The sequence below is a fragment of the Austrofundulus limnaeus genome, unplaced genomic scaffold (genome assembly GCF_001266775.1).
Source record: "Austrofundulus limnaeus strain Quisiro unplaced genomic scaffold, Austrofundulus_limnaeus-1.0 Scaffold73, whole genome shotgun sequence".
NCBI lineage: Eukaryota > Metazoa > Chordata > Actinopteri > Cyprinodontiformes > Rivulidae > Austrofundulus > Austrofundulus limnaeus.
The window spans coordinates 363,494-388,359 of NW_013952475.1; the positions used below are offsets into that span (position 1 = coordinate 363,494).

Here is a 24,866-nt window from a genome sequence, read left to right on the forward strand (position 1 = left end):
ACACACACACACACACACACACACACACACACACACACACACACACACAAATAAAATAACAGTGCCAATTTTTAATTCAATAAGGATTGTTTTAGAAAAACAATGGCTCTTTGCCTCACTGAGAGTCAGGAAATGGTGAGAAAGGTGAGTTTGTTAATGGTGGCTGACAGTATTTTTGTGTTTTAGCCCACCAATGATCCCATGGGTTTGATGAGGTCATGGATCAGATATATCACTGTGGTGCAACAGACATCTGCTGTGTTTCGGGTGACTTAAAAATAAAAAACAACAAAGACGATAACATCTGAAGACTCATGGTTTTAAAATAGAATCTGGGAAGCATTTTTTAAAACGTTTTCAATTATCTATATGTTGGTTTCTTGTATTAATTCATTTTTATTTTTGATATATTTTATTTTTATGGTTTTGTTTTTTTATGTGAAACCCCTTGTAAATTTTGAATTCTTGAAAAGTTGCTACATAAATAAAATGTACTGGTTAAAAGGTTACTACAGTGAACAGAAATACAAGTTTGAGCATTTTTGGAATTTTTTCAGCCGGGCTTGTAAAAAAAATAAATACATTTAAAAAAAAGAATATTATTTGTAAGACAAAAACAACAAAAAAAACTGTCTAATTAGACTGTCATTTGTGGGTGTAGAATTGACCCTAAGGGTGCAGACAGACAACTCGGGAGTGAACTAACATAATTTTAACAAAAAATAAAAGTAAAAGCTGATGTGGCAGGGTAAAATGAATAAATGAATGAATGAATGAATGAATGAATGAATGAATGAATGAATGAATGAATGAATGAATGAATGAATAAATAAATAAATAAATAAATAAATAAACAATTGCTAGAACAAATGTTGGTACAAAATCGGGAAGACTAACAGGTGCAGAATATAAAGGAACAATAATCAGGGACAATAACAAACATCTGGGTAGAGACACTGAGGATCAGGTGAGAGTGGGCGGGGCAGGAGCAAATGCACAACTAAGGAGAACTGAGCCAATGACGCATGGATCAATAGAGGGGAAACAAGACTGGTCAAAATCTGAACTTAGGGAAAGTATTGTTACACAAATATACCTGATAACACAAGAACTCAAAAACACAAGAAGGCAAAACAAAAACCAAAAACCATGAAAGGAATCAATTTAAAAGATAAAACTCAAGGAACAAAATAAACAAAAGAAAAACACGGATCATAACACAGGGAAGTTTAAGGAATAGACAGCTCAATGACAAGAAAATTCATGAGAACCACTGGCTTTACGGATGCTATGGAGGATCATCTGTGTTGGAAATGATTTGTATACATCATACAACATATTCATTGTGGAAAAAGACTGAATGTATCTGCTGTTATTTAAGCAAATTAGCTATTATCTCTTTATTTGTTTAACTCATCTGTATTTGACACAATATTCTGACTGCCAGACAAGTCTCACAACACAGGCCAGAGCAGGAAGGCCACGTACAAACACACACACACACACACACACGCACGCACGCACGCACACACACACATACATTTCTATCCACAAATCCAAGTTCAGAACCCACCCTCTGGAAGACTGACATGCTGACTGGCCAGTAGGGGCTCAACAAGGGATTTGTGTTTTTCTGTATAAATTGGGGTGGACTGGATATTCCAGCTGGCCTGTCATGGGACTCCCAATCGCGTGTGAATGGTGCTCAGAGGGAGCTGCGGTTAACAGGTCCAACACTGAAACACTTAACAGGATGAAAGGGTCAGTGGGGGGAAACTCTACAGGGCAAAACCAGGAACACATTTTTTTTACACAGACCTTACAAATCTATGGATTCTTTCCAAAGTGAAAAAAAAATCATGGTTCATTTAAAACCTAATATGCTGTATCAAAAATATCATTATTTATCCAGTTTGTAAAAATAGAAATATAGATTTACCAAGCTTCCTAATATGCATTTATACGAACAAGCAAAGTTTTCACAGAGTAATACAAATGAACTAAAATTAAAATGAAGGGGAAAAAAAACTTTGCTGCATTCTCCACCAAATCTATCTTAAAAAAGAAAACAAAACAGTCCAGTTTGTAGTAAGTTTTTAAAAAAGGTAAAAATGTTGAAGTTTTACATCTTTACACTATTCCTTGTTTTTTTATACAATTGTTGGACAGCTGAGCCTGATAACACAAACAAGCTTACAAGACCGACTCCGCAAAACCACTCACTCACAAACACACACACACACGCATGCACACACACACAAACACACACACACAAACACACTCTATTTCCACCTTCCAGCACTTAGTTAACCTTGACCAACTAACCAGCCACATATGAACAGCTGACACCCTCCTATCCTGACTTGCACATTTTGTAGAACGAGACCATGCTTCCCCTCAATAACCTCTGTCATGAACTTAATTGTGTATACTCAGGTATTGGGTTTCGGGCCATGCCTGGATCCCACAGCGCTCAAAGAGAAACAGACGGAGTGAACCTGACAATGAGTGAGAGAGCAAAGGGGTAAAAGAGGAGAGGGGGAGAGACACGGACCACCCAACAGCTGCAAAGAAAAACAAAGCCAGGCGGAGAACAGCGTCAGCTTCCATCACTTTGTAAGTCAGACAGTTAAAAGTTGTTGTGCAGTAGCTGTTTGCCAAGACAGAAAGAGGCTGAGAAAAAGGTGAAGGAGGGAGAGTGCAAAACAAGTCATCTGATCATTGAGTTGAGGTTTTATTTTATTTAGTCAAATTCATGTATTGTTTTTAAAAGGACTTGGAACAACTAGTTCTAATTTAGTGTTTTTTCACTTTTATTTCATCACTTTTAATTCCTTTTTATTAAAAGCAAAATATTATCTTTAACGTAGTTGATCACATTTAATTTTCCCTAAAGTCACTCTCCATCCCAGGATCACTCCAAAACTTTCATTTAATTCTAGATATCATATTTTCTACAACTGGGTTTAAATGCAGTTTAAATTTAGAAAAAAGGATAGCCTTAAAAAAAAGGATTTTGGCAGAGACTGACGTGGTTCTAGTGATGACCACCAGGGGGATGCAGGGGAGTAGAAGGTTGGATTGTGTTTTATTTCACTGAAAAGACAGTAAGTGAACTACTGGTGAGGATGTGTGATTAATTTGAATTAAAGGGAATGAAAATCCTTGTTCAGGTCCTATCAGTTGGTTTGTTTTGTAATTTCTTATTTACTACACTAAAGATTTAAAGAATCTATGAAATTTATCTGATGTTTTAACAGAAAAACAACAACAAAGAAAAGAAACATTTTTGACATTGACTAACTTTGTTTGTTTTATATATATTTATATATATATACACAGGCATGACACAATCTTTACCTTACTGCCGAGATGAGGGCCGCTGGAAGTTTGAATCAGGAACTTTTCTGGTATCTCTGGTTCAGCAGCAATCAGCAACTGATCTGAAGACAGACAAATAAATACACTGGTAATTTCCTGCATCTCTTGGTGCAGTTCTTAAAATTACCAATATGAAAAAAAAACCCACAAGAAACAACTCATAACATAGTTATGCTAACAATGGACTATCTGCATAGTGGAGAATAAGGTTTTTACATTATATCCAGAGCAGACACACTGAATGTAAAACATAAAAATTGTACATGCTTTATTTTAAATACATGCTTACAGTATAAACCTTGGTAGGTTTTTCATTGTCGTGAACTCATCCGTCCCATGTGACACTTTCTGTCTCGTTTCTCATTCAGGGTCAGTCATGGCTGTTCAGCTCACCACCTGTCTGGATTGATCTCCCAGGACAACTGCTGAGCTGATTGTGGGATGGCAACCATCTACTATCATCATAACTAATTTCTCTGTGTCCCTACATGACATCCGCCTACCAGAACTGCTACGACCTATAGCCAAATATCTCTGTCTCTGTCTCATCTACATGGGAGAGGGCAAGAAGGAAGGTGGTTAGTGTAAAGGAGAGAAGCCAGAGCTCTGAAGGAGTTCATCCTTCTAAAATGTCGGCTCTGCAATTTTGAGACAGTTTATAGAATGCAGGAAGGTGGACACGACAAAATTAATACAAAAATAGTATATGTGGAAAACTAAAAGCACATTTAATTTAAACTTAACTTAATCATTCTGTTGCTAAAACACAGCAAACTGTTTAAAATTGGATCTGTTGGAAACTAGCTAGCGTGTCAAAATTGCAAGAAAATTGTTAGAAAATAGGCAGATTTTCTGTTGTAGTCTTACTAAAATCTGAGTGTTTGCAACCAAATGACCAGTGAGACTATAAACCACAATTTGAACAGACAGTTTGTAAAAAGCACAATTTTTTATGTGCACAACTTGCTAAATTTCATTTTTCACCATGCACATTATTTTGTTATCCCCCTTTGCCCACATCATTTGCACGACAGCTCAGTGGTTAGCACCGATGGCTCACTGCAAGAAGGTCCTGGGTTCGATCCCTGGTTCAGACCTGGGGTCTTTCTGTACGGAGTTTGCATGTTCTCCTTGTGTTTGTGTGGGTTTTCTCCGGGTACGCCGGTTTCCCCCACTCCTAAAAACATGTACAATAGGTTGCCTTCAGGTCCAGGCCTCCCTTGAAAAAGAGATCTGAGATATCAACGGGATTTGCCTGGTTAAATAATGGTGAATAAAAATAAATCATACCCAGCTTGGCTTATTTTCTACTCTACTCACCTTATTAGAAGCAACTCCCACCTTTTTTCCATTTTAATCTGCTAAAGTACATGTTTGAAATGTGGACAATCAATTTTGGGCCATTTTTTAAAAATACTTTATTAAAAATGTTTTTCATAATTTTGTATTTATCATCAGGCATGGTTAATAGTCCTGGTCTGGGCTGATACACCTAACCATTATTGTGGCTGCCTCTGGCAAATGATTCAACAAAGATAGTTGAATTGTGTAAAAAAAAAGTTTAATTAATCATTATTTCAATCCTTTATTTAGTACAGACACACAATGTAAAATGTCTGAATTTGTAAAAACAAAGGAAATCTATAAGTTTTTAGTGGTGTACCTTGAATGCAAACAGAATCAACCACACAGTTCAGGGTCCAATTCACATTCTACCTGTGTGTTTGTAGAAAAATACCAGTCTGAATAAAATAACTCTCTAAAAGAATGAGGCTACATTAAAGGTGAGGGGTGGATGGTTAAACCTGGGTCCAGGAAGTTTTCACTCCTTTTTCCTTAGTGTGCCCCTTGCCTTTCCAAATTTCAGTCAATTGCTGAAATAAGCCAGATGCAGGCCACATAATCATCTTCTAATAAGACACTATATTGAAAACAGTCGGGTGGTCACAAACTACAAGCTTGAAAGGCATGTGCACATACTTGTACAAACATGTTCACAGGGACAGCTGAATGCACATGACCACAGATGGTTGTGTAATGACAGTATGGTGCATGCTGACAAACTCCATAAAGGAACAATCCCTCAAATTCTGTAGAAGTATGGAAAAACACATGCACAAAAATCAACACACGTATACAGATACACATATCCACACCAGACCCAGATCCTTTTTCTTACTTCTGACTCTACCGCTATCCTAGAAAAATGTTAGCATATGGCTAAAACATCAATAATGGCATGGTAATGTATCAATTATCAATTTAGAAGCAGAGAGCAGAATCCCTTAGGGTTTTATGTATGAGCATGTCTGTTTTATGTGACCTCATGAGAGAACATAAGGAAAACCATGAAAAAATACTTTTTCAAACATTTAAAGCCATGTTTTAGACTGAAGTAACTTTTCAAAGTTTATAAAATGTCCATGAAGTTGTTTCAGAATTGTTTATGATAGTCTTTTTTTCAATATGTATCTTTTTAATTACTCTAAGAAGAAAGTGTAGATTGAGCATTGCAGATCCTACTATTGTAATTGTCTTTTATTATTTTTGCTGTTGAGTAAAAGTGAAAAATCAAACAAAATCACAGAAATGTTCTAGTATGTTGCATATATTAGCACTAATACATATCCCATATTTATACAATGTAGTTGTGTTAATAAAATTATTATTATTATTAAAATGAATATTTGTAATAAAAAGGTATTTGCAAAGTAGTATTACTGCATCCTCTGAGCTGCATGGGAGGTTTTGTTTTTGTTTTTATTAAAGCAAAAATGCACTTATTTGGTTTAGTGGTGCCACCTTAATTATCAACCATCAATGTGCTAACAAGTCAGAGCTCCAGCAGGAGAACAAACTGGAACCCAAGGTGATATTTTATAGAGTGGAATTGTATGGGAGGCAGATGATCATCAAGAATTTGAGAAAAATCTTAAATTTACAAAAGGTGAACTGAAAAAAGTGACAAAGCAAAAATATAGAGGCAATTCTGGAGATCCTGTCTTTGTGCGAAATGTTGGTTTTGGTTAAATACTTACTTAAGAACGGTGCATCTTTTCACCAACAACTATTCATCCAAATGTATAGCCCCATGTGTACCAGCACAGCAGTGTTCTGCTTACACCATCAGTAACATCAAAAAGGAGAATCTATATTCTCCTCTCTGTGTTCTTTTTCATGTGAGTGACTATGAGCAACAGCAGCAGCAGCATCTCTTCCTGCCTCTGCTTCATCGGAGTAAGGCAATAGGTTTAGCAGGCGAGGAGGCGAGGCAGATTTATGGCGGTGGATGTGACCTCTGGGGCCGTAACACGGTGATGGGTGAGTGGCTCTCAACGGTAAGCTACTGGCACTTGACAAAGTGCCCGAAGCAGAATGAATTTACTTCTCTTTTCCTCAATCATCAAGCAGCCACTGCCCTGACCCCCATCCTGACTGCTATAACAAGATCTCCCATCTCACAAGGGCCTGAAAAATTTACTGTCACATCTACTTTTCAATGAGCTCAAGTGAGCACTTCTTTCACCTTCAGCGGAGCAGGTGCTGGGGTAGAGGAGGGCTAACCTGCCCCGGCATGTGTTTGTGAGTGAGTATGTTTTATGGGTGTGTGCACGTGAGGAAGGAATGAACATGTAGAGATTTTTGCACACACAGGTAAACTGGTTCACTCATAGTTTCCTTGTTTAGCCTTTTCTAAAGTACAGTCGCAGCTTTCTGTATTATCAAACATTTGCACAGTTTGCAAAATAGAAAACTGTCACAGAAAACAGCAAAAACAAGAAAATATATTTATATATATTCCAATATTTTATGGTCTCATTAAAGAAACCTCTACGTTTCCTATAATGCACACAGTCCTAGTAAGGTTGCCAGGGACACAGAGGGCAGTGCTATATGGATGTCAATAGACACCTCTAAGGTTTTTATTAGAAGTCAATCTACCTTATCACATTTTTTATACACACAAGCACACACACACACATCAGATATTATGGAATTTGTGTGTATGGAGGCTTTCATCAGCTTGATGGCAGCAGAGTTGGACTTAATGATCCCAATATTCTCTTCTTTTTTTAACCAGTCAATAAATCGTAATGCCAACACATTTAAATTTCACCTTCCTTGCTCTTTAGTTGTTGAAATCAAATTCCAGTGAGGGTAGAACAGAATTAGGTAAGGTTGATGAATGGTTAGTAGTTCAGATGCATTAAAGTGGGGGTATTATGTATTTTCCAGGCACATAGTTCAGTTCTATACCACRATCAAGCAACTACAGCAGGTAAAATAAGTATTGAACACGTCACCATTTTTCTCAGTAAATATATTACTAGAGGTGCTAATGACATGAAATTTTCACCAGATGTYGGTAACAACCCAAGTGRTCCATACATACAAAGAAATCAAACCATAAATGTCCAGAAATGAAGTTATTTGTAATAATGTGGAATGGCACAGGGAAAAAGTATTGAACACAKGAAGAAAGGGWGGTGTAAAAAGGCATGGAAAGCCAAGACACCAGCTGAACTCTCTCTGTAATTAGAAAGCAAGCCTGCCCCTTGTCAGTGCAAGTTAATATCAGCTGGTTCAGTCCCAAATGATGGCCAGGTATCACACAAGAACCATCTGATGATGGGTAAAAGTAAAGAGCTCTCTCAAGACCTTCACAACCTTATTGTTGCAAAGCATAATGATGGCATCGGTTACAGAAGAATGTCTTAACTTCTGAAGGTTCCAGTGAGCACTGTTGGGGCCATAATTCAGAAGTGGAAAGAACATTATTTCACCATAAACCGACCACGACCAGGTGCTCCTCGCAAGATTTCTGACAGAGGAGTGAAAAGATTATCAGAAGAGTTGTGCAAGAGCCAAGGACCACTTGTGGAGAGCTTCAGAAAGACCTGGAATTAGCAGGTACGATTGTTTCAAAGAAAACAATAAKTAATGCACTGAACCACCATGGCCTGTATGCACGCTCAACACGCAAGACTCCACTGCTGAAGAAACAGCATGAAGAAGCTCCTTTAAAGTTTGCTGCACAACATTTAAACAAGCCTGTGTAATACTGGGAGAATATAGTCTGGTCAGATGAGACCAACATTGAACTGTTTGGATGCCAGAATACACATCATGTTTGGAGGTCAAATGGCACGGCACATCAGCCCAAAAACACCATACCAACAGTGAAGTTTGGAGGTGGGAMCATCATGGTGTGGGGCTGTTTTTCAGCATATGGTACTGGCAAACTTCAAATAATTGAAGGAAGGATGGGTGGAAAAATGTACAGAGACATTCTTGATAAAAATCTGCTTCCATCTACCAGGATGATGAAGATGAAACGTGGCTGGACATTTCAGCAAGACAATGAGCCCAAGCACAAAGCCAAGGAAACTCTCAGTTGGTTTCAGAGAAAGAAACTAAAGCTGCTGGAATGGCCCAGCCAATCACCTGACCTGAATCCAACAGAAAATCTATGSAAAGAACTAAAGATCAGAGTTCATTGAAGAGGCCCAGGAAACCTTCAAGATTTGAAGACTGTTTGTGTGGAAGAATGGGCCAAAATCACACCTGAGCAATGCATGCGACTGGTTTCTCCATAGAGGAGGCATCTTGAAGCTGTCATTGACAACAAAGGCTTTTGTACAAAGTATTAGATAAATTTCAGTAAGTGTGTTCAATACTTTTTCCCTGTGCCATTCCACATTATTACAAATAACTTCATTTCTGGACATTTATGGTTTGATTTCTTTGTATGTATGGATCACTTGGGTTGTTACAGACATCTGGTGAAAATTTCATGTCATTAGCACCTCTAGTAATATATTTACTGAGAAAAATGGTGACGTGTTCAATACTTATTTTACCCGCTGAATGTTACCTACCTTAACTATGTTATGGAAACATTTACTGTATTTCAAAAATTAATTTGACTTTGCATCACAGCCTTGAAGTTGGCATCTCTCTCTTTAATAACTTCCTACCGTTTCTGACATTCCCACTTCAGTACATCATTACAAAAATGATTTATGGGATGGGTGCTTGGTGGAACAAGACCTCAGCTTCAGACTGAGCTCCAGGGAAGTGCTTTGTACAAACAGGTGGTGCTTGTATAACTTCAGTTCGTTGCAAGTAAATGAAATAGTGTTAATTTACTTTTTAATCTTGAGACTTTTGAGTACAACAAGAATTAGATTGGACGTGCAACAGAGAAGATGATGCAAAAAATACAGAAAATATAAAAAAATGTATATAATTATTTTTGTTCAAATTTAGAAGAATGTGCAAAATGTTTCTTTGTGGTTAAAGTTTTCTGGGAGAACTAAATATTAATTTAAACATAAAATGTCTGACAGTATATCTTATGTTTCTAGAGTCAGATTCATTAGGAAACGGACAATGAAATAGCTGGTAGGTTAATAACTGCCTCAGTTTCTATGGATTTAACAGTAAAAAATACCTATCAAATGTAGATTAGAAAAAGAAAGTAGATAATGCAAACACTTTTTTATTTGTTATGCTCTGTCTTTAAAATGTCATTGCTAATTAAACCTCTTTTCTTTTATGATTAGAGCCTCACTAAGTCTGATAATGTTATCATGATATGTCAATAAAAATCAATGATTAAACATGTGTAATTTTCCAGAGACGATGCAGTAAAATTTATAGTCTGTCTCTCTCGCTCTCTCCCTGTGACTGACTGTGGGTTACAGCAGAACATAAAGAGGCAATTAAAAGCTATTCAACAAGCCACTGTAAAATTGATCAGGCTATGAAAGCTGCTATCCCCTCTGCTGTTCAATCACACACTCACACCAAGTGTAGAATCAGGACTGTGTAAGAAAATAAGTGAAATTTATATGTACGTATTTTTAAATGTACTATTTTCAAGTTTGTTTAATAAAACTGTAACAACACTAAGCACCAGAAGAAATGCCATTATTGTTTCTATGCAAATAGTTCTGATTGTCTTCCTCTTCAAGCAAATTTCTTCAAAATATATTTTGTTTTGTCAATTATCCAACTAAAATATAATGTTGTTCAATTGAGCTTAAAATTTCATGTGGTAAAAACAAGGAGAAAAAATATGCTTCATTCATATTCACCAGCATTACTCACTGCAATGTATTCTGTGGGGCAATATTCAACAATAACCCATGGAGATTTACTGTTTGATCATCAGCTTGGACAGTATTCCACTTGGGCCTCTGTAACACCTTTTTAAATTACAACAACTAGGAGAAAATTCTTGTGGTTATGAACATGCTTCTGGCTCAATCAGTGGCAGTGGCTTAGCAAACTGCATTTTTCTTTTAACTTTCAATTCTCCCAAGCATCCGTGCTTCACAGCCCCTGGGGCTATTGCCTTTCTCAATCTGTCCCTGGAGATGCAGGAGTTATGGTCCCTGTCGATTGAGGAGAAAGGGATGTTATTCCCCTGTCACCCCCTGGTCGCACCGCCATCCTCCCTGCCCTGATCTACAGCCTAACCCCCTCCACCACCCCTTCCCGCCTTCCTCCTTTTTCTTTTCCCCACTTTGCTCTGTCATAAGCTGCTGGCTACGTTGCTGCCATGGGCTGTTGAGAAGAGGATGATGGAAAAATGTTCTGGGGAAGGCAGTGGAGGTGCTGATATTGGAAAGGTGCTGCTTGCAACAGCATGATGAAATAGTTGAATGCTTTATTACTGTGTTAAAACACTTGACTATAGGATTCATTTGCATGGTTTGTTTGAAAAGGTATACACACAGGTGTGCCCAATGCATACATATTAGTTTAAACTGATATTTAGGTAGATATATTTTTACACATAATATATTGCACACTGCCGTATTACTAAATGCATAATATTCAGACAGAGCAGCATAATCTTTTGTAGAAGAAAGGGTGATTTGGGATGGGGGTAGGGGAGTGGAACTGTGAAAGCGCTTGGCCCAGGGGAGGTGACCCGTCTCAGGGCACATGCAGGTCCTTGAATGACACTCTTGATAGCGGAGCAATGACAAGGTTAAACATAAAAGGTAGTTATCTGAAGATTACATGTGGTGGCTGTTAATTCATGTCAGACAATTCTCGGTTCTTTTTTTTTCAGTCTGACTGCAACTGGACTTAATCAGTCAAAAATACAATATATTTCACATTTCAATGTGTGTGTTTGCTTTTACTTTATTATATATACATATTGTGTGCTTTTTATTTGTATGTCTTTATTGTATTTCATGTTTTAAAAGGTAATAAAAGTTTATTATTATATACACACCAGTGGAGATGCTTGTGTTTCACTGAAAAAACACCAAATCTGCAACCATATTTATAACATTAATTATAGATAGAAACATTTTTTTTTCTTTTAAAATTTGGGGCTTCAGAAAAGTTTCCAAGGAGAAACCATCATAAATGAAATTGGATTAAACTGTCAGAAACTGCTGACTACTTTAAACCACCGGCACCACCAATGACCATCTGTGCACACAGACGTTCCCTTGACAGATCCACAGCAGAGGACTTCTAGACTTTAAAATGCTCAGCCCAATTTCCATGCTGGCCAATTCTCAGCCTTTTTTTTCTTCTTCTTCTTCAGTATTATGCACCTTAGGCAAATCTTGCATTTGTGAGGGTCTTTCTGGGTGAAAGAATAAATAAATAAGCAGATAAACAGATGAATAACCCAGAGGGATGGGAGCCCATGTGGCTTGGCCATCTATCATATATCCTATTACCCTACACTCAGCGGCTCCTGCAGTATGTATAATGTAGTCAACCTTTGTAAGCAGATACAAATTCAACTGTTTTCCTCCTCAATTTGTTATATCTGACAACGGTATAGCTTGTGCCTTGTTGTTTCTTTGAGTTATGAATAGATTCCCTTCACCAGACTTTCACTTGTGCATGATAGTGTGGTGTTTTTATGCAGAACAGCTGTGGAAAACAAATTTGTAAAGCCTGGCACACTTTGTAGCGGTTGGGCAAATGTGCATAAACAGTTGCGCTTAAAGCCACTTAAGAACAACCAAATGGACTCAATTTTTCATCTCTGGATTTCTTTCATTGAGTGTGATAAATATAAAATGCCAGTCTGCAATACAAGTGCAGGAATAGTAGCTGTTTAAGTGTTTTAAATGATTTACAAAGTGTTTTGAGGTATTTTACAATGAATGATGATGCGATAAACAAGTGATTTAAAATCTTAATTCTTGCCACAAGAATGTCCTCCATCAAACTAAGCAATAAAACAACAGATGTTACATTTATCATTCACCAGTACTAAGAATACAAGGAATGAGAATAGGGTGGGAGATGCGAAAAATAGTGAGCTGAAGAATGTAGACAAAAAAGCTAAGGAGTAAATAAAAAATTCAACAAATCAGATGCAAGATTGAGATTGACAGAAACAAAGTTGAGAGAGAAAGAGGAATGTAAATACATGGCAAAATGATAGCACATTTTAACCACTGCCTGTTTGTTTGGGTATTTACACTGTCAGGCTATAATCAGCTCTTCAAAGCTTCAGCCCACATGACAAGAGCCTATTTCAGGGCCACACATCATTTAAACAGCTGAGCCAAATATCAGTCTACATACACATACATGCAAAATACAATCCAGTTAGTTGTCCATCACATCAAAATGCAAAAAGGATGCAGAGAAAATACAGTTTAATTCATCCAAAGTGAGGGCAGAGGAAGATAAGTAGTAAGGAAGTAATTTTTCTTGGGACTTGGCTGAACTCTCAAACCCTGTTTGGTTAGAGCAGATGTAGAATTAGTACACATCACTTTGCATCAGTTAGACACAGAACACAAGCTGCTTCTCGGATGCCAAATTCCTCTGTCACACAGACAAAACCATATGCACACCTCACCTCTGGTGTCTATGATTCTGCAGCAATAATTATCAAGGTGATGTCATTTCCCAGTGGAACAAATTTTCCTCCTCACTTGTTTAATCCTGTCCTAAAATACTGGTGGTCGAACTGTTTTAACCCAAACACAAAATGTGAAAACAGTTTGAGAGGATAAAAATAAAACAAACACACTAAAAAGTCAAACAAAACAAAAAATAAGCAGTCAATTCCAATCCAGGTTAATGAGTTTAGTTAAATATGCATGACAGTGTGTAAAAAAGTAAATGGGAGGCAAACTTGTAGTAGTGCCAGCAAAGATACTGTATGTGTGTAATCTGTGAAAGATGCATGCACTAAACCACTAAACTCTTTTCTATTTTCAAGGCTCCATATTGCCAGAGATGCTGGAGAACACATGTGAGTATGTAAAGAAGGGAAATGGTATCAGATGTCAGCAATGTGCTGGGATATGCTTCATAAGACATGGGTTTCTTCAACTGGAAATGACACCACAAGCCTGTACTGCAAGATACTTTTTTAAATAAAAGAGACAAAAGGCAATAGAGATAAACAAATAATATACTGCATACAAATCCAAATAATCAAGAATCTGTATCTACTGCAGATCTCATAAATGCTCAGAAACTAAATTAAAACTGCACATTAAAGCCAAAAACATTTGTGTGACTGTTGGTGAAATGCTATTCATAAACAATAAGTCTAAGCAATTACAAGGCCTTTAATAATTCACCGCCTCTGAAGATTTGCACTTTTGTTGCCGTCAGAAATCAATCATGTTCAATATAAATTAATTGTGCTTACAAGAACTGTTGCCCAGATTCTTCACTAGTCTGAGCTTTATCAGAAGCCTGTTGGTTTGATGGCATGTGGAAGACTTCATGGTCAAGTGCTTCTCAGCAGCTGACGTTAGTCGAGATTTACCGTTTTCTTCGACAGTAGCTTTCTCTTTGCCACTTCTGCATAAAGCTAAGACTGGTGAAGAAACTGGGCAACAGTTGCTATATGCACAGTTCCTCCCATCTCACCTGCCGGAAGTTTATAACTCCATCAGAGTGGTCATTGGTGTCTTGATGACCACTCTCACTATTGTCTTTCTTGGACAGTCACTCAGTTTGAGAGGACAGTCTGCTCTTGTTAGACTTGCACATGTCCCATAATCCTTCTGTTTCATGGTGATAGATTAAACAGAACTCCTGGAGGTGTTGCCATGAAAAACAGTTTGTACCCATGTACTTTTTTTTTTTAAATAAATGAGGTTAATGTTCAAGCAATCATTTATTTTACATGAAATTGTTTAGGGTTAGTGATTTTACTGTGTAGAAATTAGATTTTACTTTGACATTGAAGAAAGTGTTTAATATTGACCATGATTGAGTCAACAAAAGCATAAAACATCCAAATGAGTGAATGAATAATTTTTATAAGCTTCTGTATGACAGAAACTGGATGTGAAAAAATCTTTTTAAAAAGGGAAGAAAACCAAATGTATGTAAAGTCCATTCAAACCATCTTCAAAGCGCAAGAGACAAGAGATAAACTCAGTGACCTCTGGGCCTCTAAATGAAATATACAAGAAATATAACTGATTGGTGGTCTTTAGCTGCAGTGTAAGAGGATTTAACAATGTAAGAAATGACATGAGGTAACACTGGTGACCTAGTGTATTGTTACTGTTTTAAAAGGCTTGCAACCTTCAACTCAGTCATTGTTTGGAGTCCTTCTCATCAGAAATGCAACACTTATTCACATAAACACCCACACAACCCTTTCAATACTACACTTCACCTCCTACTCCTCTTTACACACTTGTCCTTCTCTTTAGCTCTCAGCAAATATGTGCTTCATTTTGTTCAAAATTTCCCCCATGTACCCTGAACATAACCCAGAGCCTACGGTTAATAATTGTGCCAACAGAGTTGAACAAACAGAAAAATTGAAAAATACTCTTTCGATCTACAGAGCGACAAACACTGGCTTTATGTGGAGTCTATAATCACTAGTTTTTGATAAAAACACAATTTATCAGTCAGACTCTGACAAAATTTTTCGAACAAATTTGACATGATTAGTTGTAGTGAACTGCATTTTACCTGCTGCATGTAACAGCAGAACAGTGGTGTAAAGATGTTAGTAGAAGCCATTTTCAGGCTCAGCACTTAATGAACCAGATACATTTGCATGTTGCAGTGCTGAGGCAGAAGCAAACCAGAGGAGCAGCAAATGGGCAAAATAATATCATCTGACGAGTGATTACTTCTGCATTTGTGTTCAATCAGAAACATTATTTTTGCTGCTCCGTTGAATGTGCGTGGTTGCACTGACGGCTCAGCATGTAAATGTGCCATAGGGACTGATTTAACAACTGTGCACAGATTGAGTGGAAGAGACAGTAATAACGCTGAGGATCATGCAAATCACTTGCTAAGGAAATGTTGTAAATCAGCCTGAGAGGTGCTCAGAGCGGCAATAAGAGGCAATAACACACAGAAGCACATGTACTTTACAAATGTGAATATCATTATACAAGTCATAAACCATTACCTTTATCACATTTACAGACTGTAGACATGTTCTATTAAGTCATATTTTAGCAATTGTTTTCATTGTGAATTATTTAAAACGATTAGCAAAAAAAAAGACAATTTCAAAACAGCTTTTTTTTGACACTTTAAAATACTTACAAGAAGATGTAAAAATTATATTTTACACTAAATTGGTCACCATCCAAATGCTAAGATTTATAAATTCATGTTTTTTAGAGATTCAACCTTGATGTCAGTTAATCTTTCACTGTCAAAACAGCTCTAATCAATAGACAAAATACATGAGTTTCCAAAAAGTCATGTTAACACTAAACACTGATTTTTAACAAGTGGTCTCCCACTTACAGATCTGATGATAACACAGTCATCATAGAGTCATATGAAATAATTTTTAAATGCTGTGCATATAAAATAAGGAAAATGGAAGCACAAATTAAGTTGTTTCGTTGTTTTGTCAGTTATTTATCATAAAGTGATTCTAATACAGGTAAAAATTAAGGTACTCTGTGTGTAAACCATCAACTCCAAAACTGAAATGACCAGTTTTAAATTACAAAATGAAAGCAGGAATGAACTTCTCCCTCTTTCTTGCCCTTCTTTGAAACTGGTACCACCAGTTTTTACCACAGTGAAATGATGTTTAACTCTGCAGAGCACAGCCTGGGTCAGGTATCTGTACCAAAGCCAGGGAGTCTGGTTAGTGTTAACGTTTAAGAGTGGACTTTTTATGTCTGATTTCAATGAATAGGCCAGCCACTACTCTCTATTGTGAAATATCTTGCAGCAATGCCTGTTTGAAATGCCAGTGGGAAACAGATGGGTAGGATAATTTTATTCAGAAACAATCAAATTTTCTAAACCCCTTGAAACTTGCAACATCCTGGTTTGTTTTTGCTAGCTGTGCAATTCAGGATGCAAGGTTAGCATAGTAATGAAATTAGCAAACAATACTGTGACCTGCTGCCATGTCAGAGTACAAACATATGTCTCACAGGACAAATACAAATTAAAAGAACAAATAAAAAGTGTAATGTGTTTGTTTTATTTAATTCTGTTATTTTTGTTTGGCTATCTGGTGATATTTTGACACATACACACTAAAACAACTATTTTCACAAACCCTTGGGCCCCACAGTACAAATGATTTAAATTGCAAATTTAACAAACCTGTAAATATAGGAAGCTAACACATATCTCAGAACAAATCAAATAATGTTAGTTTAGTTTTATTAAATATAGTATATGCTAAATATATTAAATAGTTTTTATTTAATTTGCATCTTGATTGCCTGAATACACTTTAGCAGAAATTTGATGTAACTTCTTTTCATTCAGTGCCCATTATTCTGAGAAACAAACTGTCTAGTTACCATCATCCTTAACTGACCATGTGGCAGATGCTAGAGATTTGCCCAGCAAAAAACATACAAATAAATTTCTAAATTATTAAAATTTCTGACATAGTTTTTCATTTTATATTATTTTCAACAAACAGTAATATTGACTGAGGAAACTCCAGTTTGTTGGGATGACTTATTTCATGAAAGTTTAAAGTTGGTGTGTGTTAATGTGAGTAAAAGTGTCAAAAGTGTCAAATAAAACAAAACAATACTGCCTTCACACCATTTATACATCACAAACAAAAGCCTGACTTGTCTATAAGTTGTCATGTATTAATGGGACTACTCACCTCTGTTCCCCTCCTCTTTTCCAAGGCATGGTGTGATACTGCTTGAGTAGGTTTCCTCCTCCTCCTGACTCTGCGTTGTCTCAAGGGGCAAACTTGCAGGACGGGAATTAGTAACTGAGCTGGACGGTCGGGAGCTGGCACAATTCTAGAAGAAATTACAAGACACTGTGAGTTMTTCTGAAAAAGTTTCTTCAGATATTTTATTCTGTAGTTTCTAATTACAATAAATAATTAAACATGTTGTTGATTGATGTAAGGATTTTTCTGTAATTCCAACATGAAGCATGAGCAGCTCACGTGTAAATTTTATTTAGAAATCTTGTTTTGCAGAAGCATGCACATCTTTGAGGCAGCCCCAAATAAATGTCCATCACACAAAAACCATTTGTTTGCGTGTTTCCTAGACAGATTGGGGGGGGGGGGGGTTAACAGGCTCCACAGCCTCTTGTATGTACTTCAAAAAGCAGGAACATTTCATATGGCTAACAGGCAGGCATTGCATGATAGTCCTCTTTAGTGAATTTTTGATTCTGCTTCAGTGCATTTAACACAAACAACTGCAAAGATGCAAACTCAGTTCATGTGCAGCTGCTTATTAAAGGTAAATTCTTCCAACTAACAGGCAGCTCTTACTCTGCATTAGGAAACATGGCATTCCAGTCCTATTCAACTTTTTAATCATAAACATATACTTTATTCAAGTTGAACAATCMCTAATACTTCCAGTGTGAATTTTTACACATTATGTAAAAACTTTAAAAATGTAATCCACTTCTCATTTACACAAATATTTCAGTGATGTCATTGGCATGAGGTAGTGAGAAAGGGGTAGGAGGAGGTTGGAGCGGTGTTTTTTATTTGAACTCTGCAACTGACAGCTTTATTTCACAAAGCAATCTGGGTGTCTGTGAATGAGAGGGAGGTCAGGGTGGGTCAGAATGTATGTAGCGTCAAACGGGCCGACAGCACTGCTAAAAGTGTGTAAATGTGAGTACATATATAACCAGGGGGGTTAAAAAAATAATAAATTGTGTGTGAAATCAGCACCTGTGTAGAGAGCCACAATAAGAAAGGGSTCTGAAGAGGTCAACAGTGGTGTGGAATTAAAGACGAGACAGTTTAAGATGAGATAAGATAAAGTCAAGGTTACTTTTGTCATGTCAGAGCAAAAAAGACCAATATGTAGGTCAAACAGTTGGCTCTAGTTTAAAATTTTTGTATTTGTATAGTTGTTTAAATAAAGCAAACAAGTGGATCCTACCCAATTTACTTTGGCAGAAAATCCCAATCACATACATTATTATAGTGCTAGAATATTATGTCTGATATAAGGTTTAATATTTACTTCTCCTGATGCTGATAAGACAACAAAAATAAAAAAAGGTTTTAAATAGTCTTTTTATTTAAACTACTTTAAATCAAAGTTTCAGTGAATAATATGGATTAATTCTTTGGCACATACTACACCACATAAAATCTTTTATCTACAAGAAGTGCAATTTATCTTTAAATGACCCCATATGTAGTATCACTGTCAAAGCCTCTTTACCCACTTACTGGGAATTGCACAATACCCAATCTGATGTTTTACAACAAGCGGATATATAGGGGCATGTGCGGTCATCTAAAGCCAAATGTCTACGATCTAACCAAAGGACTGGGAGATACAGTACTTCAAGCAGGATTTATGGCACAAAATAGCATTAGCTAAAAACCATCAGGCACCAGTGATGGCTCGAAAAACATATTCTGGCAGTGGAACCTGGTAAGATTGGAAAATTGCCACCACGGGAGGGGAGAAAAGGCAGTAAAAATGATGCTAGATGGGGGTCCCTCACTGATAACATGAGGAGCCAATATATCAGAGTGCACATGGTGGCAGGCCCCCCACATACACCCACCTTCCCCACATGGACACACCCACACGTTACTTTTTTTTTTACTAAATTTGCTCTCACTGTGTCCATCTCATAATTACTAAAAAGAGAAGTCATAGGAGCATACTGAATTTAAAAATCCATCCTGAGCTCTAACTGGAATTAAGGAGGAACTTGAAATACTTTTCTACAAGTCAAAGGGCTGACAGAGAAGAAAGACAAATTATTTTAAAGATTTTAAATTGGACATTTGTATGTGGTAGTTGCATGTTTGCATGAGTTACACTTAAATACTTTAAAAAAACATTGTGTAAGCAGTTATCTTTCCATACACACAAACATAAACACTTGCACACAAACACACACTTGCAGCATTTCACAGTTTCAGTTTAACAGCAACGTCCAACAAGATATAAATACTGGCCTGACACTTTAATGTCAAGGGACAGCTTGTCCTGGATTAGAAACTTGTAACCCGCTGCAGAGCTTGACATTGCTGGGATGAAGGTGCTGGGAGAGTGAGAAAGGGGTGGTGTGGTGTGGGGGGCTATTATGGAGGGTCTATGTTTGATCTATAAGGGCATCTAACACAGACTGTCAACTAGTAAGAGGCTATCAGATGCTGCTCTGAGGCCAGCTTTCATTGGAACTGGTAGAGCAGCATTTTTTCTTCCCATGAGAAGCCAAATCTGTAAGGAAAATTGGGTTGGTCACAGTGTTTTTCAGAAACACATGCACGCACAGCTATCTTTATGGGGACATTGCATTGACTTCAATTAATTTCTACAGTCTAACCCTGACCCCTTACGCTAAACCTAACCTCACAGGTACATGCCTGACCCTAAATCTAATCTAAACTCAATTCACACCTTAGTCCTAATCCCAACCCCCAACCCACCAACCACATTTTCCTTCATGGGGACTAGGCTTAGGTCCCCATAAGTGCCAGTTGGTCCCCACAAGTAGGTATGTATGCCAAAAACGGCCCCCACATAGTATGGAATATGTGCCCACACACATCAATGGACCTGCAAGTACACACGTTCATAAAAAAATTACATACTGAAAAATTCAGTGCTTTCCTCCTCTCCTTGATCCTGTTGACAGTGCTTCGAACCTAAAAGAAAGGAAGAAAGTATAGAACAATATAAGTCCATAATTGATTATATTTAATACATTTTTATATTTAAAAAAAGAATTTGTTTCACTGCAAAAACCTACAAGTACAGAATGGAATTTGGTGGTAGAATGATATAAGGAGATATCTTTAGGCATTTGCAGGCACTCACATGCAGGAGCAGGCACAGTGTAAATGTGATTTTGAGAATGTTCCAGTATGTCCCAGTGGCTAATGGGACTTGAAAGTGACACATAGAGCTGGCAAACTAAGGAGACGACTTCAAGCTATCATCTGTCAACATAGAGAGCCGAGACCAACAAATGGAGCTATTGGAGGAGAAGGGACCGCCCTAGCAGAACAGATTACATTTTTACACTCGAGATGAAACAGTGCACTTGCACACTTTTATTTAGTGCATACAACACCAAGCCAGTCTCTCATGTAAGAATTATACAACATATTACATACAAGGAAGGAAGGAAGACAATAGAAGGACGAATGGCAGAACTTTATATCTAATGCCAAAAGGATGAAGAAGATGTCTATGTTGGATTTAATTTGGTCTTGTTTGCAGTTACAAGACATAGAAGCCTTGCAGTCATTGAATTGATSGTGAACTTGTTTGTACACCAAGGTGTTTTAAAGGGCACCTATTATGCAAAATTCACTTTTTTTTCATGTTTTCAAGTTGGGTCTGTACTGCTTCTAGGAAAAGTCCAAGAGCCAAAAAAAAAAAAATACTCCCTGATGTTTTTGACAATATGTAAATGATCTGTTTGTGTCCACAAATGAGCTGATTCAAAAACCTGCTGATTGTTATGTCACAATCCAGGTGACCCAGTAAAGCTAAGGCGAGCCCAGCCCAGTCCTTCATCTGGTAACCCAAGCGGAGACTCCGCCCACTTCTTCACAGAAAGACCATGTTAGTTCTGCTGTTTTAATAACAGTCATGGAGAACAGCCTGGCTTATTTTTTTATGACAAGGTTCTAGCAATATTGCAAAAGAAAGTTATAATTTGTGACATCAATTTCACGATGGACTTTGAAAACTTCTACCAGTACAGAGCAGAATTTACCCAAGGACTTTCAGCTGAGGGAAACGTCTGTCCTTACTGTTCCTCACAAATCTCCAGATGATGGTGATGTAAGTGATGTTTTGTGTGTGTTTAATATTACTGTTTGACGTGAACATATTTTGTCATTTAGCCCAAATTACTGTTGAACAACAGCACGCGGCCGTGACTGATGACCGAGGAGGCGAGCAGCTTTGCCTTTTCCCTTTCATAACACCGGCTTCGGGAAGCGGTGACAGAAGTGCAGTGGCCTCCCTGGCACCAAGGCGCCTGACTACAGTCTGTCTCTACCAAACCCTCACATAGGGGTAGCGGCACTGTGCACAGCCCATCTACTATGATTGTACTATTGTGCATCTGCTTATACTAGACATTTTCACATATCTGAAGTGCTAACATAAATGTATACATTTGGAACTTTATGAAAAACACTGGACACTTATTGTATGTGTGTGTGCATGTGAATTTGTTTGAGCACTTCATCAGCACCAACTGTAAATTTGTAGTGGCTGGGCACTCCTCATGACTACGGTCTGTACCTGCCCGGCCCACAACATTAGTGAACATGCATTAAGGCTTATGGCTTCATTAAGTCACGCTGCATTATAAATTATGACACTACAGTAAACACACACACACACTAATTTCCAGTGATGGCATGTGAGTATACTACTGTTGAAGGACTACATACTTTATGAATGACTTTGCAGAGGCAACAGTGCCTAGAATTATGTTTCCAAAAGCCAGTCATTATTTCTGACAATGTTTCAAAAACCCTTCAACACAGAGTAGAATATGGTGAGGCAACAAGGAATAACAATATTTAAATGGGAAAATATCAAAAACAACCAGCATGCTGAGGCAATTACATGACACAACTTAATTATTCATTTGACAATGAGGGGAAGGGCATTGTTTTAGATGAGTGTTATGTGTTTAGTGGTTTAGCGCTCACTCAAGGTTTAAAAATGATGCAAAATATGGCTCCCCATGTAAATGGGTGCAAAGCGATTTCCATATAAAAGCAGTGCATTCGACAACACCTGCCAACATCCTTGGAGTTGATAGAAATAAAAGGTCATCAAAGCACAGAATTACAAGGTGACCACCAAGGAAAAGCTAATTGCAATGAATAATGGGAAACTACCATCAAGTAATTAGCAATTAGAGCATAGCATTTTGAGTGTAATAGCAAGAGATGCTGCCTGTGCTTGATGCCACATTTTACAATTATTCCATCCAGAAACCAGCCCAATGAATGAGTGTGTTTTAACTTTCAGTCACTAGTTTATTTACCATGTTTGCATATCAAAGAAATTTCCTTTASTCTTTTGCTCTAAAAGTAAAGGTCTGAAACAAAGGAGTCTCATTCTTTGTTTCTTACTCCAAATTATTCTATCAGCTGTCAGACAAAATTATTTTTAACAGAGATGGCTGAGAAAAGCTTGTAAAAGAAACAGAATAGCACAGAGCAGCAGCTCACCCATGACCACAAAGGAAAAACTGGTGAAAAATATAGTTGGATGGATGGACTATCCTATCTAAATTTAATTTCTAATTTATTTTTACAGATTTTATAATCAAGTAGCAATATTTTTAAATCATTTGATTTGTTTTATTATGGTTTATTTTGATGTAAATTAATTTAGAAGCCAACAGTCTTCAGTTTATTACTTTTGAGATTAAGTCACAGATACTTAACAGACAAGTAGGGTGATACTGAACAAAAGGAGTCTCTTTTAAAGGTGATGAAGCTTCAGAAAAAGATGTGCAGAAATGAATAATGGCAACACAACAGGTCATTTTTTCCAACTAGGCTTAGCACAGAAGCATGGGTCTTTTGAAAATCAGAGCATGAACACAAGCTTTTCAAAAAACTATAAAGACCGCAGGGTCAAAGACAACTTTTGTGTTGGAAAAATAATTCCCAAGCACTAAAAACGCCACTTAAGCAAGAATGTATGTTGATTTATCTTACAATGTAAAAGGTCAGTCTTCTTTTGATCTGTATTGTCAGTACATTGCCTATATCTCAGGGACAGATATTCATGCTTAAAGACTTCAACACAGAAAAGAAAGAGAACATGGAGAATTAAAAAGTTCAGAAAAGGAAAATGTTGCGCATGTGACCCCGGATTTATACTACATGCGGCTCCGCTGCGCTGCAGTGTGCAATTCGCTGCTGTTCGTTTGCATCCCAATTTATACAGCCTCCGCTCCACTCCGGTCCGACAGAGCATGTGGAGGAAGGAGATTGCGTGATAAATCCAGTGATAAATGTGGAAGTCAGAGCAAAAAAATAATTAATTCTGTGAAAGACGAACTCCAAACACAGCTGAAAACATTGATATAAAAGCTTTTGATATTTATGTTGAAACTGTGTTGCTGTCTGCTTTCTGAAACTTCTGATTTCAAAATAAAATCCACGTGTATTGTGTGTGTGTACACATATGCTTCATGCTACATGTTTCCATCTGCTTCCCAAACAGAACGATACATTCTGACAGCACTTGTGTAGAAATATATCCATATATTTATTAATATAGCTGGGATTTTGGCATTATTCTGACAAATTATTCCACCTAATAGTGTTTTCTTTTGAAAATACGGATGTTGTGCTTGTTCCTTTTCCTGTTGGTGCGACGTGATCTTTGAAGATTGACTCCGGAGCAGCTCCGGCGTCCGGCAAAAATAGGATCTGTTCTAATAGCCGTCTGCTCACCGCCGCCCTGCGCAGCCATGCACAGCCAGTGTAAGTACTCTCATTGGGCCTCATGCAAGAACCGTTCGTACGCACAGATTTGTTCTTAAGTTGTGCGTACAAGTGATTTAGGAGAATTTGTGGCATTCACCAATGTTTTCGTATTCTAAGATTTTCTTCAGATATGAACAAAATTCAGGAGTGGTCCAGACYTGTAGTATATTTTACGAACAGTCAGTCTGCTGTTATCCAGACTGATTTTCTTCCCTAATAACTTTATATTTCGTTAGTTTGAAGATATTTTGAGTTGAAAATAAATCACACTCCATAATTAGAGTTATAATTTTAAATGTAATAATTTAGACTAACAATATAAATTGTCCGTCCGGCCGGCTTATCCGTTGTCGGGTGCGGGGCCAGCAACAGAAAGACCCCGCTCTCCCCAGCGGCACCTTCCAGCTCGTCCTGGGGGACTCCGAGACGCTCCCAGGCCAGAGGGGGTACATAATCCCTCCAGCGAGTCCTGGGTGTTCTCCAAAGGGCCAGACATATTTTGAAAACATTTTAAAATACTTATTTCAGAACCGCAACTGAGACCACTTGAGACTGCACTGGGGGGGGG

General features: G+C 37.4%; 1 protein-coding gene across 1 annotated transcript in view; it reads right to left on the reverse strand.

The window, feature by feature from the left end:
- LOC106519202 (adhesion G-protein coupled receptor D2) overlaps positions 1-24,866 on the reverse strand; it is an 80,337-nt gene that overhangs the window by 11,784 nt on the left and 43,687 nt on the right. Inside the window, exons 21-23 of the mRNA XM_014010761.1 lie at positions 20,414-20,467; positions 17,474-17,618; positions 3,361-3,443 (exon numbers count right to left, since the gene is read on the reverse strand). Coding sequence (XP_013866215.1) covers positions 3,361-3,443; positions 17,474-17,618; positions 20,414-20,467 — 282 coding nt within the window. The remainder of the gene's footprint in view (positions 1-3,360; positions 3,444-17,473; positions 17,619-20,413; positions 20,468-24,866) is intronic.